Source organism: Lepisma saccharinum, chromosome 20, assembly GCF_977018435.1.
Source record: "Lepisma saccharinum chromosome 20, izLepSacc3.1, whole genome shotgun sequence".
Taxonomy (NCBI): Eukaryota; Metazoa; Arthropoda; class Insecta; order Zygentoma; family Lepismatidae; genus Lepisma; species Lepisma saccharinum.
In genome coordinates, this window is record NC_139248.1 from 1,893,691 (window position 1) to 1,910,038 (window position 16,348).

The following is a 16,348-nucleotide window of genomic DNA, read 5'->3' on the forward strand; positions in this document are numbered from 1 at the left end:
AGTATGTTCCCAGAATATTATCTTATAGTGATTCACATATCTATGATTTCAAATTGTCATGAATACTTGCGTGACCACAATTTTGTTTCTCTTAGAAACTGAATTTTTATACATGTATATAATATAGGAAACAAGAAAAATCAACATATATCTGGAACTAGTAACTTTAATTACACACTCATACACATGTTCTATGTTAAGACACACTATGCCTACATTGCACCGAATCCAATAAATACGATTTTATGAGTCGAAACAATCTGAAGGAAGATTTTATAATGGCCTCCTATTGGCAGCCGTGAAACTGGCCAAACATTCAACTTGGAGTCATTCGTTTCTGCTGACAGTGGTTTGTTTGATATCTGTTGAATGAGTTACTTCACTATATGTCCCTGAAATAAGAACCAGCAGTCAATTTAATAGATCCATTATGTTTCACACAGAAGACAAAAAAAGCATTAATAATTTACACACACTAGGTCTACAGTGCACTGAATCCAACAAAATACGATTTTATGAGTTAGTCTTGTCACAAACAATCTGAAGGAAGATTTTATCATGGGCTCCTATTGGCAGCCGTGCACCTGGCCAAACATTCAACTTGAGTCATCTTGTGACAGAATGCTCTGTGCATGTGCAAATGCCACTTTTGTCATGTTTTAAAAGATGGTTTCGAATTCAGCAGATGCAACACTTCCCACATGGATTTCATTACAGTTTTCTCTCTTGTGGCAGCTAAAGTGTAAAAGAAGTAGAAGGAATTGAAAATTGATCACCAGTTACCAACAGTCTTCAAATACTCACAAAAAAAATTGTACCAACAATCTGTCTTGTTCTGCAACATAGCAACATTTTAATCTATTTGTGAAAATAAACTCCAACTTGGTATATACAAGGGAGCATGGTGCACTCAAGAAGAATCAATGACAATTTGTGCTGTATCTGAATTTTTCTCAATAAATAAATAGTACAATGTGTTTGAGCTTTAAACGCACCCACCATATGAAATGTACTGTCTAGATAGTAACAACAGTCATTCATAAAACACAACCATTTTCAGGAACATCTGGAACAAATTTATATAGAAACATTTGTCTTATGACAGTAGTGGTATTTACGATATTATAAAGCCGAGAAAGTACGAGGTATTTTTGTCCTAAAATTAGGCTAAGTTGCCTGTAAAAGCTTATTGCTCAAGTGTCCTCCTCTATCAAATCATCACTCCAGGGCAGTATAATCTGTCTACTCTAAATGCTCAGTTACCCAGAGATATAGTGTTAACTCAAAATTCTGTTACTCACAGAGTGGAGATTGTGTCTGCTACAGAGATAGTGGATCTGGGTACTATAGGAGAGCTATTAGGCTTCCAAAATAACACAAAACTTGAACCAGCCATCAAACACACTGCTATTAATATACCTAAATTCTTAGCCATAGAGACTCGAAATATTCACTGTAATGTGGCCGAGGGTATGATCACCAAATCAAATGGCATAGGCACTCACAAACAAACTGGCATCATTGCAACATTCAAACCTAACTCTGAATCCATGGAAGCAATTATTTACACTCCATCACCAACATTATATTTTTCTGTGTGCCATAATAGAATAGACTATATTGAGTTGATGGTCACTAATGAAAAAGAAGAATTAGTTGATTTTGCTGGAGCCACAACAACTGCTATCATAGAAATTAATATTTAAATAAAAATACATACAAATATAAAAAAATAAAATAAATAAATAAAATGGAAAATATTGAGAGTTATGAGCTACAATCATTCCCCCCAAACCGTAGGACCTTTGCAAATTTAAATCAAGCTAACACAGAGATTGAGGTTGACCTTGATGTAGGGGATGGTTTTATACACCCTCACAGAGCAGACCTATATATTAAATTTGATGTTGTAAAACTTGATGGTACAGATTATCCGGCTAACTCAAATATAAGACTGGTAGACAATTTTGTGCCACATCTGTTCTCTGAAATCGAGATTAGAAAACATGGTGTTGTTATAAACAGAGTAGACTACCCTGGTATTACATCTACTGCTTTGGCCACACTAAAATTATCCAAGACCGAGGCCTCATACTACAAGATAGGTGGATTTGAAGCTGGTGATAAAATATTATCCAAGCCACACAGTACTGTTTCCTATGCGCCTATTGCCAGGATTCTTCTCAGATTACAAAGATATTATGTGGAAGGGTGGTTTAAGAATTACATTTAGAAGAGCTGCCAATCATAATAATGCTTTAATGAGGTACAGTACATTAAACTCTACTGGGGCAGCTCTGCCTAATACCCTACCTGATGAGGGCAAATGTCTTATTCAGACTATGGAGCTAAGAATTCCAGTAGTTGAATATGAAGCCAGTTATGCTCTTAAATATAAAGCAAATATACTAAAAAATCCACAGATGCCTTTACAATTTTATACATATCAATGTGTCCAGAAGCCTGCGACTGGTAGCTATTATGAATTTGATGCTACAAACTCATTCTCCAGTATACAATATGACATGCCAGATTTTGTGGTGGTACTGTTTCAGACTGGAAGAAACAATAACCAAGAAAAAAATTCAAGTAAATTTGATAGCTGCAACATCAAGAACATATATCTTAAAAATGGCAGAAATGAGGTATTTCCTAGAGAAAATTATAATTTAGACATGTCCAAGGATGATTTTCTTAAATTATGTGAGGCATTTACATCATTCAAAAGAGTCACAATTGGGAATACTGACATGTATTACTCACCAGATGAATTCAAAGCACAGAGACCCATGTTTGTCATCAACACCTCAAAAAGGAAACAGGTTGTGGTTAATGACAGGACAAACATTAAAATTATTTGTGAATTCCATGATACACTCCCTGATGACACCATATGTAGTGTTATTCTTATAGGTGAAAAATCATATGTTTATGATGTAAGAAATGAGAGAGTCACAGAGCAATTCTAGAAGACTTTTGCATATTACATTATCTTAGTATTAGATAAACAAGTTGAGCCTGGTCCTAAATTAAAATATTCAAGACATTCCAGATCAACATATTAACATACTAGTACAAAAATATTTTAAACAAGTATTTTAAGATTATATTTTACAGTGTACTACTGTGTAGTTAACTAAAACCAAAACAGTGTCGAGAGGGACATATTTTAAACAAACTTATAGACAACAATCTGACAAATTCAGGTGTAGCCAAATCAATCTGAGGGGGGGGGTCATACTTTCTCAAAAGTTTTCTTGACAAAAATCTTAAATTTGATAGAGGAGGACACTTGAGCAATAAGCTTTTATAGGCAACTTAGCCTAATTTTAGGACAAAAATACCTCGTACTTTCTCGGCTTTATAATATCGTAAATACCACTACTTATAACTGATACATTTTTTGGGTGTGTCTAGCAAGTGCAGGTTTGTTTGTCATCAAATCACAACAAATAATGCACACCTACTGCATGTGTCTTCTCATCAGTCTGTAAAGAAATCAAAAGCATGTGGAGAAGAAACTTTCACATTTTCAAGACATGTGACAGAAGAAAACATGCTAAATTAGCAATTCAGACTTTCTATTGACATGCAGAGCCCAAGGCTCAACACCTAATTTCACAAAATTACATTAGCACCGGCCATCAACAAGATTGATTCTACAAGACACTAGCCTTTCCTTGGTAATGAAAAGTATCCACTATAGACATCAGCAGCTGGACTGTGTCGATTACTCCATACTCTCGCTGCTGCAAACCAGATGGCACACTCAGACATAGTGTGTACAGAAAACCTCCACACATGAACCTGAACCCCAGTGCCCATACTTTTCATCCTTAGGTACATCTCTCTTTTCTGAATACTAGCTCACAGGGCACTAACCATTTCAGACCAGGGAAATTCACAATCCGAATTCACCCATCTTAGAACCACACTACAACAGTGTGCTTACAAAGGCAGTTACACCTCAGCAGAGACCAGCCATGGACAACAGTGTGGCCCTTAGAAGAACCAATTCTTCACAACCCAGATCAGCTGAACATGTGGATGTGGACCTTAAAAGTACTGATTCTTGACAACACAGCCCCTGTGCTTGCAGTAACACAGGAGCAGAACATCCCATTAGAACAGTTTTAGCATTCATTGGACACACCTCTGGAAAGTTAAGCAAGAATCTTGTCAGGCACAGGTTAAAGATTGTGCATAGACTGCCACTTAATACCAAGGCCCTATTTCGCTCAGCCAAAGATGATCTGAACTCTGAACATTCCAGAAGTAGGTATACCATGTACCATGTGAATGTGGGACATAATATGCAGGACAAACAGGGTGCAGAGATAAAATGAACATCAAAGTTACATCAGTCTGTTCCAACCAGAAAAGTCAGAACTAGCAGATCAGAGACTGTTCCAACAAGAAAAGTCAGGACTAGCAGATCACAGCATCATCAAGGGTCAAAGAATTATATTTTCAGACACCAAAATCATGGTCAAATGTGTGTGGTTAAGAGGATAGAAGAATAAAGGAAGTCCCAGCCATTACTCAGGAAAGCACAACCCTCAACAGAGACATGGAACACTAGCTCAGCTCACATCTGGAACCCACATCTCCATAAAATCATGACAACCCCAATAGAACACCAGGATCCAGAGCAAACCAATCACAGAATAGAGTCCAAGCTTCACCACTTGATACATACATATCGAATCTTATACTTGGTCTCCAATCAAGATTCCCTGATGATAAGAGCAAAGTATACACTCCAAACATCGAATGCTAATGCTATATAAACCTGATTGGTAAGCTGAGAACACTTATTCAAATCATGTTGCCAGGAAAACTACAATTCCTACTGTTATATTCTACATGTACAGGGTGTCCATAAATTAAGTATATATTTTGTTGAAATAATGGTTTTACTCACAATGTTTTTCCTGGTATATGTTCGTTACACATTACTTTCAACATGTGCATCATCCACATCACGGCACACTTCCCATCTGTCGGCAGTGGCACGAAAGACGTTCTGGAGCATTGTCAGTGTTATGGTGGCAGCAGTTTGTGTAATGCAGTTTCAGAGCTCCTCCAGTGTGGTAATGGGTATCCTTTGATAAATCCCTGCACAGAGAAGTCCATGGGCATAAGGTCAGGGGAACCTGCTGCCCATATCAGGGGTCCCTTGCACCCAATCCATTTTCCAGGAAAGTGAGCATTCAGAAATGTGCTGACACGTTATTACATATTTGTGTGAAATTGAATCATATTCAGTTGCTTGTCTAATGCAAAATAACATGGTGCCCCGTCTTGCTAAGGTGCTGCCATAACACCAGCAATGCTCCAGAATGTATTTCACGCCACTGCTGACAGATGGGAAGTGTGTTGTGATGTGGATGGTGAACATGTTGAAAGTAATGTATAACAAACATATGCCATGAAAACCATTGTGAGTAAAATCACTTTTTCAACAAAAATATACTTAATTTATGGACACCCTGTATATTTAATCAGCTGGTATGAATTTTTGGTGGATACCAATGAAGTACTGATAAAAATTTACTGATAACTTATATTCTACAGATCCGATATAAAATTCCAAATGCTTCATTGACCTCGTTAATAATGTTTGTTTCCAGGTGACTGCACTGCAAAGAAGTTGCATATTTAGACATTTGCTTTTTCAAAAAGCAGGGCATGGAGATAATCCATAAAAATTATAAGAAATGGCAGAATTTTGCACTAAATTATAATATTTATAAATATATCGGATTGGTAAAATAATCAGTAATTTTACACATAAACAGATACATCGATATACCTATATTGGCCAATACCAATAGAGTACCAATTAATCAGTATCATCCCTATTAAAAATGAAATTTTTAAACTTAAAGAAACCAATTATTAAACAATACAACAAGAATAAGGACTACACACTTATAAGGATTTTTAAAACTTTAATTATTATTATTACATATTTGTGTGAAATTGAATCCTATTCAGTTGCTTGTCTAATGCAAATTTTCACCATGGAGGTTTGGTCTTACATAAAAAATATTGGTGCTAATTGGTTGTTCATCAATTTTTTAAATTAATAAATAATGTGTATGCATCAAAATTTACCATAGTGTAGTGGATATCTAACTTTCCTCTTGTAAAACATTTTTTCTAAATCAGAACCTACTAATAAAACAATACTATACCTTCTAGTTTTTTGGAGTTTTAACCATTGTTATTTTTTAAAGAGATTTACATACGTTTCAGAGGCTGAATCTGCCTCTGTCTTCAGGGTAGAGTGTAGTCATATAAGGCAACCATTATATGACTACACACTACCCTGAAGACGGAGGCAGATTCAGCCTCCGAAATGTAGGTAAATCTCTTTAAAAAATAACAGTGGTTAAAAGTCCAAAAACTAAAATGAATAAATCACCACTGATTAGCTACGAAGAAGAATACTATACTTATTTCTAACAAATACATACTTCAAATATGAAAATGTTGCAGTCTCTGCACACAAACTCGGTGAATTTTTTTTTGGGCACGACCTTATAGAAGTCCAAGCCTCTTCCAAAAAATATAATTCTGCCATTAGAAAGACTGAAATCAAGAAATATTATGCTACACACAAAAAATATATTCAGTATGCTCTAAAATACAAAATATGAATAAAAAAAATGTTCAAGTGGCAAAGAAACATTTCACTGTGTTGCAGTGGCATGGTGTGGGATTTTTAAAAGTGTTACCGGTTATCACTAGGACATTTAAGGGAAGAGCAGTAAGACTTGGGCACCTCCCCAGCTCATCCTCCCCCCCCCCCCAATGTCTTTCAAGTACAAAAAAAATATTAATCTGGTACGTCTGCAATTCAATACTAGATTTTGGTAAAGTTATTAATCAGGAAAAAAAATGTTGACATAAGGGCTGAAGTGAAATCGTAAACATTGGTTGTTGGCACAATAATATGTAATTTGATACTTACAGAAACATCAAAGCCTACTTATAGAGCAGATCAATCCGACGACTCTTCTTTGAAAATAGTTATGTGATGCTGTGGTCCCGGGTTCGAATCCTGGCTTGGGCATGGGCGTTTGTGATGTCTATTCATCAATTTCATCATATCATCACTCATCCCCATCTTCGCAAATTAGCCAAAAGTGGCACAAGCGAAGCAAAATCAATCAAATCAAATCAAAAAAAGTTCTATGATGCTGTCATAAAGTGAAGTTTTTCATTTGAATTTGTTTTTTTGGGTGAGTCATGGTCATGGTCCATGTTATCCACACCTGAATTCCACACTTTTTTTTCACCCGAAAATAGAGTACATGATCAACAAAAGAGTTTTGACAACTCCGCACATCCACATAACCACGGATAGTCGTTATATCAAGAAACATTGAAATGTCGGTCATATCCAGCAGACGACTTGGTTTTTAAATCGTTCAAAATAGGCTTTGGCCTCCCTTTTGCCACAATTTCGCTTTTTTCTGCAAAAGAACGAACCAAAAGATTGCTTCAAAATATCTTCTATCGCACGATTAGACACACTGTTCAGAAAGGATGAACCCGCCACCTCAGAACTCGGAGCAAGCTCCATTCTGCTTGTTAATTAATTGACAATGCCCAAAAACAACATAAAGACGAAAGACACCACTCACAAAAGTCGCACTGCGCAGTCCCTCCCGCAAACCGTTGTTTACTTTTGTAACACGTGAAGCACCCTCCTTGCCCCCTCCCCTCTCAGCATCGGCGCTTCCCCAATATTTCCTTCGGAACCTGCAAGAAGTCCAGTTCTACTACTGTTGCCATCTTAGTTCTTTTGAAACCAGATTTGCCCAAATGGCGAAACTTTTCGTTTCAAATAAGACGTATGTAGAGTAGATGTAGTCTTCATCTGTTTCCTAACTAATCCACTCTCCCATGTTTCACTAAATCCACAGAAATCTCATTTCTGACACCACTACTATTTCGTATATTTTACGTCCCTTGCTACCTTTAAGGCTTGCGCTTTATAGGATAATCGTGACAATGACGATGCATGGTGAATTATTGAAATAAAATTATTATTTCTTTGTGTGTGTGTAATTATTAATTTTTATAATTATGTAAGTAAAATAATAACAACAAACATTGAAATAACCATTTCTTGCTGAGGATTCGAACCTGCGACACCTGACACTTCAGAGCGTGCTAGATAACAATCGGGAAATTATGCTTGCAAGTAATGTTTTCACCCAAAAACAGTTCTACCACCTCAAAAACATTGCTTCAATCCAAAATTATCGCATTCCTGCCACAACGTATGTTGATCTTAATCGGCCCTTTCAACAATTATCACAAATTCCTGTAACCGAAATAATATTATATGTGTGAAATATAGAATTTTAGGTTGACATTTTTAGAAGGACAGCGAACCCCTTGATAATAACCATCCCTCTCCTCTCCTTCTCGCCCATGATGTCGAAGAAGGACAAAGAGGACTTTCGTAATCGCTGATATTTAGAGTAAATACAAAATATCACTTGGTAGTTTGCTTTTCCCCCAGTGTGATTTGATTTTTTAAATCTTGATTTGGCAATTTAAGTCCACTCATGCACAGTAATGTTAATCGGGACAGTTTAAAGTGGGATCCGAACCACTTGTGCCTCCACCGGGTATCGAACTTGGGATCCCTTGATTACAAGGTGGCGACGCTACCACTGCGCCATCGTTCCCCAGTGTGGCTGGACACCTTCAGAGTAAGATAGATCCGATTAGGCGACTTAGCTCTTTTCTGTCAATTGAATATGGCAACACTGATCTGTATCCAGTAAGGATCACCGGCAACTGCGGCAGCTAAACAGTCATGCCAATAACCCGCCTCCTCCTCCCTCCATAACAGTCTTTGCCGCGACGGAAAGTCTTCCTTGGGTGGGCTCAGGGCCCTTTCCTCATGTTGCCTGAGGAGGGTACCGGATCAGTCCTCCTCTTCGCTTTTGCCGGTGTCAGAAAAAAGTCAGTCTGCAATGTTTACTTTATGACAATATTACCAGTTTATGTACGTAATAATATTTTAAGACAGGTTCTTCAATTCTTTATATTTTGGTGTTACCTGTGGTAACAGCGGCTACATGCATGCCACGCCTCTGCAGTGTTGTGTATTCAAACACACACAGATTGCACTCAAGCTGTCGAGTTGATTTAGAAAGATATGCACTGCATAATCCAACATTATTTATTTAACATGAAATTGGTACTTAACAACTTATAATGAACTCCATGTATAAACACAAAACACAATCTGTTTCTACAACATACTGACAATTTCAAAGGTCTTATAACCTATACAGTCTATTTAGATATGTAGCGTCACACATGACATTAGCCACGTCGATAAAATTTACCATTCACAAAATTTTGGTTACGTCTTTTATCTACTTCTTTTTATGATAATCACTCAAATCTAATCTGTCGGGTGGTTTTGTTTGCCTCTGACTTCTCCTTAACATGCTTTACTCTGCTGCTTCATGTCTATCCAAATCCATGTTCCCTCTTGCAGCCTCTTCCACCATTTCATTATTGTTTCCTCTCTCATATTCCTTAAACATATCATTCTCATCTAAATATACCCATTTTATTAAAGGGTTGAAATTCCTAATATTGCTTAACTATATTAAATAATCAATAACACAGTTCACAACTCCAAAATAGCTGTATAAATTGAACTTAAAGCTACTACAGTTATCAGAAAATGATAATAATAATAATTGTATAATAATAATAGACACTAGCATAATTTTAGTGTAATTTAAGAGTTGAAACAGTACTTTTTTTCTTATTAGGAGGTTGGAATTGGCAAAATTGTACTCATTTCACACAGGGCAGACAGGCAGAGCCTTCGAAAAATTTCGTCGGTCTGTTTATCATAACTTCCTACACCCAAAATAATCCACGAGTCACCACTGCAGTACATTAGAGTAAAACTAAAGACAGATTTGAATTCAGAACATTCAAAATATGTCGATGAACATTTTCTAAAGACTGACAAATATGATATTATTTACAAGAATGATAAAAACATACTCACATGGCGTACCGATCATGAATATTCTGATTAAAGGAGTAGCTGAACTGTATGCCTTTCTTTTCCAAGCTTATTTTGATATATTCCAACTTTCTGCTATTTTTCACTTTAACACCTGCAAACATTCCTGAAGCTCTTGCAGTCCGAAGGTGTATGTCTCTGATCATTGGACTTTTGTTTTGCATTATGTTCAGGAACTCATTGAATTCCTCGAGCTATAAAGTGAAAAGACGTTAAGAGTGAAAGTGTACAAAAAGTGCAAAGGTTCCAATAGAAACAAAGCTACATAAAAAGTACTTGTATGACCCCTAAGTCATAAAACAACCCCTAAGTCAAAAACACAGCTTAGTCAGGGTTTAAAGCCTTCTCATTCTCCACAGGGAATTCCCAAGAACAGTTTAATTTTTTTTTTGGCACAATCAAGTTGAAGGTTAACATATGAGGTGTGCTCAGAAACTTCAAGGAATGACATTTAACGCAACATATTTCAATTTTAAATAACCATAAGGGGTTGGGTACACTTGATCCAAAGTCTCTAAATGAATATGCTCATAAATTATGATCTAAAATATTCTAGTAATTAATTTACCTGATCTTCATTATATACAAATGGATCCGTAATTATCATCTTTTCCACATTTTCTGCTGCATCATTCAGCAAATTTTTCATATCAACTCCCGTGTCTCCATATTTAATTCTGTGATGGTTCAGCAAACTGGTTAACTGAAAGTCTTAAAAAAGAAAAAAAAGTATTTACTGAATATATACACATTATAAACACACAAACATACATGTCTCCCTCTCACTCCCATCCGTGTCCCTATTCCCAAGTGACCAATATATCCTTGGACAACCACAAAACTGTGTGCTCAGGCGTGTATATTGTATGCTAGCTAGTCTATCTCCGAAGCCCATATTAAAATACTGGAAATAATCGACTAACAAATGTGACTGATGCTTCACTCTCACATAGGGCCTCCCCGATGGTGTAGTGGTAACGTTGTCGCCTTGTAATTAAGGGTCTCAGGTTTGATACCCGGTGGTTGCAAATGGCACTGTGGTTCGGATCCCACTTTAAACTAGGTCCAGTCCTGATTAGCCTTCCTGTGCATAAAGTGGACTTAAAACAACAAATCAATCAAAGCTTCACTCTCACATAATGACCGTGGGGAAAATTGCTAGTGTATGATTATTTTTACTTAACGTATCACCAGGCTTCTTCTTCTGAAGATTCTTTCAATCCATAATGTATTTGTAGTGGCTTCCAGCCCCAAGCGCTGGCCAGTGAAAGCTTCATTTCATCCTGGAGGTAGGCCCTAAGTGTTGCCAATAATAGAAATATGAAATTTGCTAAATCGTGGAAAGAAATATGTGTAAAAGTGTAAAATGTATTTAATTGATGGCAGATCGTATTTTCCATTTTGGCAAAAGAATCCGCATAAACGTTTGCATAGGGAAAGAATTTGCTACGTAACGAAATTATGTGGATGACGACAAGCTGTATCCTTCACTATCCCATGTAAAAGATATACATCTCAAATTCGACAGATAGGTTGCTAACATATGCTCAAATAGCCAGAAAATTAGTTGGTCTCCATTGTTTGGAGTATAAATTCCTAGTGGGGGGAATACTTGGTCAAGTTTAGGGGTAGGCCAGGGAATGCTTGTGCAAATCAACATGTAGACAGGGGTGCCAATGCAAATTATACAAGCTAGGTTGATGTTTCATGAAAATTACATCACTCCCTCCCCTCTCATCCCTTCGAGCACTGCTCGTCTCTTCCAGTTCATGAATTTCATCACATACAAGCATTGTAAATCTGGCAAATTTAGTGATTTTTCCCTGAAGTTGGCACTCTGCTTCTCCTTGGAATTCCACTTTCAGTTTTGCTATTTGCTATTTTCTAGCTGACCCAAGCAATATTCTAAATAGATGGAAGAACTACTTTAATGACCTTTTAAATGTCCATGTAGAAGATAAATCAGAAGTAAATGAAGTCCATACAGCAGAACCTTTAGTTCCAGAACCTAACTTGACTGAAGTTAAACATGCTATTAAAAGGCTAAAGAATAGCAAGGCACCTGGCATTGATTAAATACCAGCTGAGTTAATTAAATATGGTGGAAATTCATTAATATGTCAATTTCATAAATTAATTTGTTTAATATGAAAAAAAAAAAAGAAAGCCCTCAACAGTGGAAAGAATCCATAATTGTTCCTGTGTTTAAAAAAAGGTCATAAAATGAACTGCAATAATTACCGTGTAATTTCTCTACTCTCAACAACATATAAAATATTATCTAACATTCTTTTGACAAGACTAACACCATATGCTAATGAAATTATAGGTGATTATCAATGTGGATTTAAACGTAACAGATCAACTACAGATCAAATTTTTCACATTAGACGGACACTTGAAAAAAGTGGGAATATAATCAAAATGTCCATCAGCTATTCATTGATTTCAAAAAAAGCATATGATTCGGTCAAAAGAGATAAATTATATAATATATTAGTAGAGTTTGGAATACCTAAGAAGCTTGTTAGTATGATAAAAGTATGCACCAGTGAAACAGAAAGTAAAATTTGGGTGGGTATTAAAGTGTCTGACAAATTTACAATTCATGATGGGTTAAAACAAGGAGATGCATTATCTCCATTGCTCTTTAATTTTGCCTTAGAATATGTTGTTAGGAAGGTAAAAGAAACTAACGAAGGACTAAAATTAAATGGTTTGACTCAGTTGTTAGCATATGCAGACGTTGTAGACTTATTAGGGGATGATATAAATACAAAATATTTTTCAAAACTGCTCAATAGATAGGTTTGGAAGTTAACAAAGAGAAAACTTAATATATGCTTACAGGCCAAAACCAAGTGTTAGGTAATAATCAAAATCTAATTATTGATAACAACTCGTTTGAACCAGTTTCGAAATTCAAATACTTAGGACTAATATTAACAAGTGAAAATTATAATAAAGAGGAAATAAAAGTAGGCTTAATTCAGGAAGTGCATGTTACTTCTCTCTTCATAAACTTTTGTCTTCTCGTTTAATATCTAAGAAACTAAAAGTTAAAATATACAAAACAGTAATATTGCCTTTAGTATTGTATGGGTGTGAAACGTGGTCTCTTACATTGAAAGAGGAACATAAATTGAGGGTATTTGAAAATAAGATCCTTAGGAAAATCTTTGGACCTAAAAGGGATAAGGAGACAGGTGAGTGGAGAAGGTTACATAATTTAGAACTACATAATTTGTATTCATGTCCAGATATTATTAGAATAATTAAATCAAGAAGACTTAGGTTGTCAGGCCATGTGGCATGAATGGGAGAGGAAAGAGGAGTTTACAGGATTCTTGTTGGGAAACCTGATGGTAAGAGACCTGTAGGAAGACCAAGACGAAGATGGAGGGACAACGTTGAGATAGACCTAAAGGAAATTGTTAGGGATGGAAAAGAGCATATAGATCTTGCTCAAGATAGGGACAGATGGAAGGCCTGTGTTGTTGCAGCCATAAACCTTCGGGTTTAAGAAGGCTAGAGAGTTAGTTAGTTAGTTAGTTAGTTAGTGTGAAGTGCATCTATTGATCTGTTGGATTTTGAAACAACTCTCCACCATGTTTTTTCATAGCTGATTCAAGACCATCTCAAAATGACCTTACCCATGTGCAGTATAGAAGAGCTGAGTCACCACAACCCTCCTGCAATCCCTTGTAAATTTTGAATATGTTTTGTCCATATACAACGTGAAACTATGAATACTCACTGTTCCTAGCACGTGAACATTATTACGGTGATCAAACACACACACCACACTTCAATATAATATCTAAATCATGTTAATGTCATCTTATTGGCAATTTTATTGATGTTTGCCCTACATAGTCTTTTGAACAAAAACAAATTACATATGCCTGTGATTTCCCCATCTGGCACTGTTTTTCTCATTTTATATTCATTAAATGGATGCTATTTATTAATGAAGCACATCCTAGCTTAAAATACACTTATGAACACATGGACGACAGTGTAATTTCTTACCAGGGTCAAAATCTGTTTCTAGGCCACTTTCTTTCCTAGGACCTTCTCCTTCGCTTTCACTTTCGCTCTCTGTCTCATTCATCGACATGTTTACCAGATCTTCCGGTTCATAGGCATAAGGTGCACCTACAACATAAAATCAGTATGTTTCACAGCATGTATTTTCATACACACACACAGGGTGTTTCAAAATGATTTGAACAATAAAAATACATTCCATGAGCAATATAACATAATCACCCATTGAATATCCCTTAAAATACATGCAAACACACAGTTTCTAAATTATGCCACCAGGTGCCAGACTGACCAATTGTAAAATGGCTGGCAGTGGTGAGGAAAAAGCATTTTGCGAGAGTAGGTTGGTCGTGACCATGTAATGTCAGTTTTGTACATGATTTCACAAAGATCCACCAGCAAATAACTCTATTAGATCCACTGCATTAGTGCAGCGGTGCAAATTACTCATGAAAACATTCTGAATCATGGTGAAATGAGCCTGGATGGAGTTAGATTATCATATTGACATGTGCAGAGTCACATTGAGCATTTGTAAGCTAACTTTGCGATAACCATTTCCACTTAAAATTGGACAGTTATGTTACATATGTGTGCAGTTGTATCTTATTATGACAATTTATGAATAAAATATAATGGGTTGAATCGTTCGCAGTTTTTTGATACATGGTGTACATACAAAAATTGACAGGTAGGATACAGTAAACGCTTACCACAAACATGTGTGTCTATATATATATATATATATATATGATGTAATGATGTTGTGTTTTTACGGGCTCTAATATGGTACTAATATTCAAATTATTATTGTCTATTTTATTAATAATAAACTGGGTAAGTAAAAACAGTTTCAAGATAATTAGATGTTTTATGTAAACAATAGTTAGATGTTTTATGTAAACAAATTCAATAGCAACACTAAAATGGAAAAGCAATATTTACATCTTTTGTCATTTTCACATTTTTAAGAAAAGTAATTGAAAATTAATTGCTTTCCATTATTCTCCTCCAAAAATCTAGCATAATTCACTTACAGTAGTTTTCAGGGTGAAAATAAACTTTCTTTAAGTCCCTATCAACATCAGTTTCCATGGTCAACAACAAGCTCGTTTGTTATACCTCTAAACATTTAGTTGAAAAAAGCACGATGTAGATATTTTTGCACTGAGTATACCAAATATTAAATTATATCTGGAATGAATCTCCTTATGTAGATGTCACTTTTGTTTGAAGCACCTTTTCTAACCAGAAGTTGACTCATCTGTGAGAAATAATGTAGCTAGACAATGAAGACATGAATCAAACAATGTGGGCAAAAAAAAAAATATGCCCGTGCAAACAGGTTGCTAAGGACATGAAAAAAGGTTTTTTTTTATGGACCTGCCTAAGCTAGAATATGAATGCAGCATATATGGAAATGCAACAGAAAGAATTCTATGTAAGATAGATTGTTTAGAAAGAAAAGTCTTGAGGAGATCATTGGGACTCATGAATTCAGCTCCCAATGTATGAGTTTATTTAGAATCCATTAAGAAACCTTTTAAGTATAGATGTGAATGGATTACAAAAAAAAACACAAGAACATCCAGTAAATAAACTTATGCATGACCAATGGATTTTATATCAAGATAACAAAATAAAGGGACAATATTCAACTTTCCTACAATGTAAAATAGAATTTTAAGAATTATTCTCAACAATAATAACGCATAGGAAACATCCAATTTATGAAATTTCATATGATCAAATACCGGTAAGGAATGTTTCATTAACAAGTTATACAAATATTCAATCATATTTACAAAATTGGAAGAATTATAGATTCATATACACAGATGCATCAAAAAGTAAAGAAGAGGATGTGCTTTTATTGACTCTTCTAATGGAAATATTAAGAAGTTTAGACTACCTGGAGAGTGTCTTATTTTTTGTCAGAAGCATATGGAATATATCGTGCATTGATGTACATTAATAATATTCCAGAAAAAAGGATATTAATATTAACAGATGCTAAAAGTGTGTTGTACAGTGTGCAATCTTCATATAAAAAGTTATATAAGGCATCAGCATTGGTACTTTACATAATAAGATTATATGGTAAGTTAACTACAGAGGGAAGAACAATTCATTTTGCATATATACCAGCACATTCAGGGTTCCATTATAATTACGGTTACCAGACGTCCGGTTTTTCCCGCCTACATTTTAGCCTTA

The 16,348-nt window shown here is 35.5% G+C and overlaps 1 protein-coding gene across 2 annotated transcripts in view; it reads right to left on the reverse strand.

Moving 5' to 3' along the window:
• Window positions 1-227: 227 nt before the first annotated feature.
• The window catches only part of LOC146003667 (uncharacterized), a 123,799-nt gene continuing 107,678 nt past the window's right edge, over window positions 228-16,348 (reverse strand). For both annotated transcript variants that reach the window (XM_083142024.1, XM_083142023.1), the window contains exons 5-9: window positions 14,114-14,239; window positions 10,650-10,792; window positions 10,064-10,275; window positions 6,483-6,597; window positions 228-392 (exon numbers count right to left, since the gene is read on the reverse strand). In XM_083142024.1, coding sequence (XP_082998150.1) covers window positions 375-392; window positions 6,483-6,597; window positions 10,064-10,275; window positions 10,650-10,792; window positions 14,114-14,239 — 614 coding nt within the window. In that variant the 3' untranslated portion in view covers window positions 228-374. The remainder of the gene's footprint in view (window positions 393-6,482; window positions 6,598-10,063; window positions 10,276-10,649; window positions 10,793-14,113; window positions 14,240-16,348) is intronic.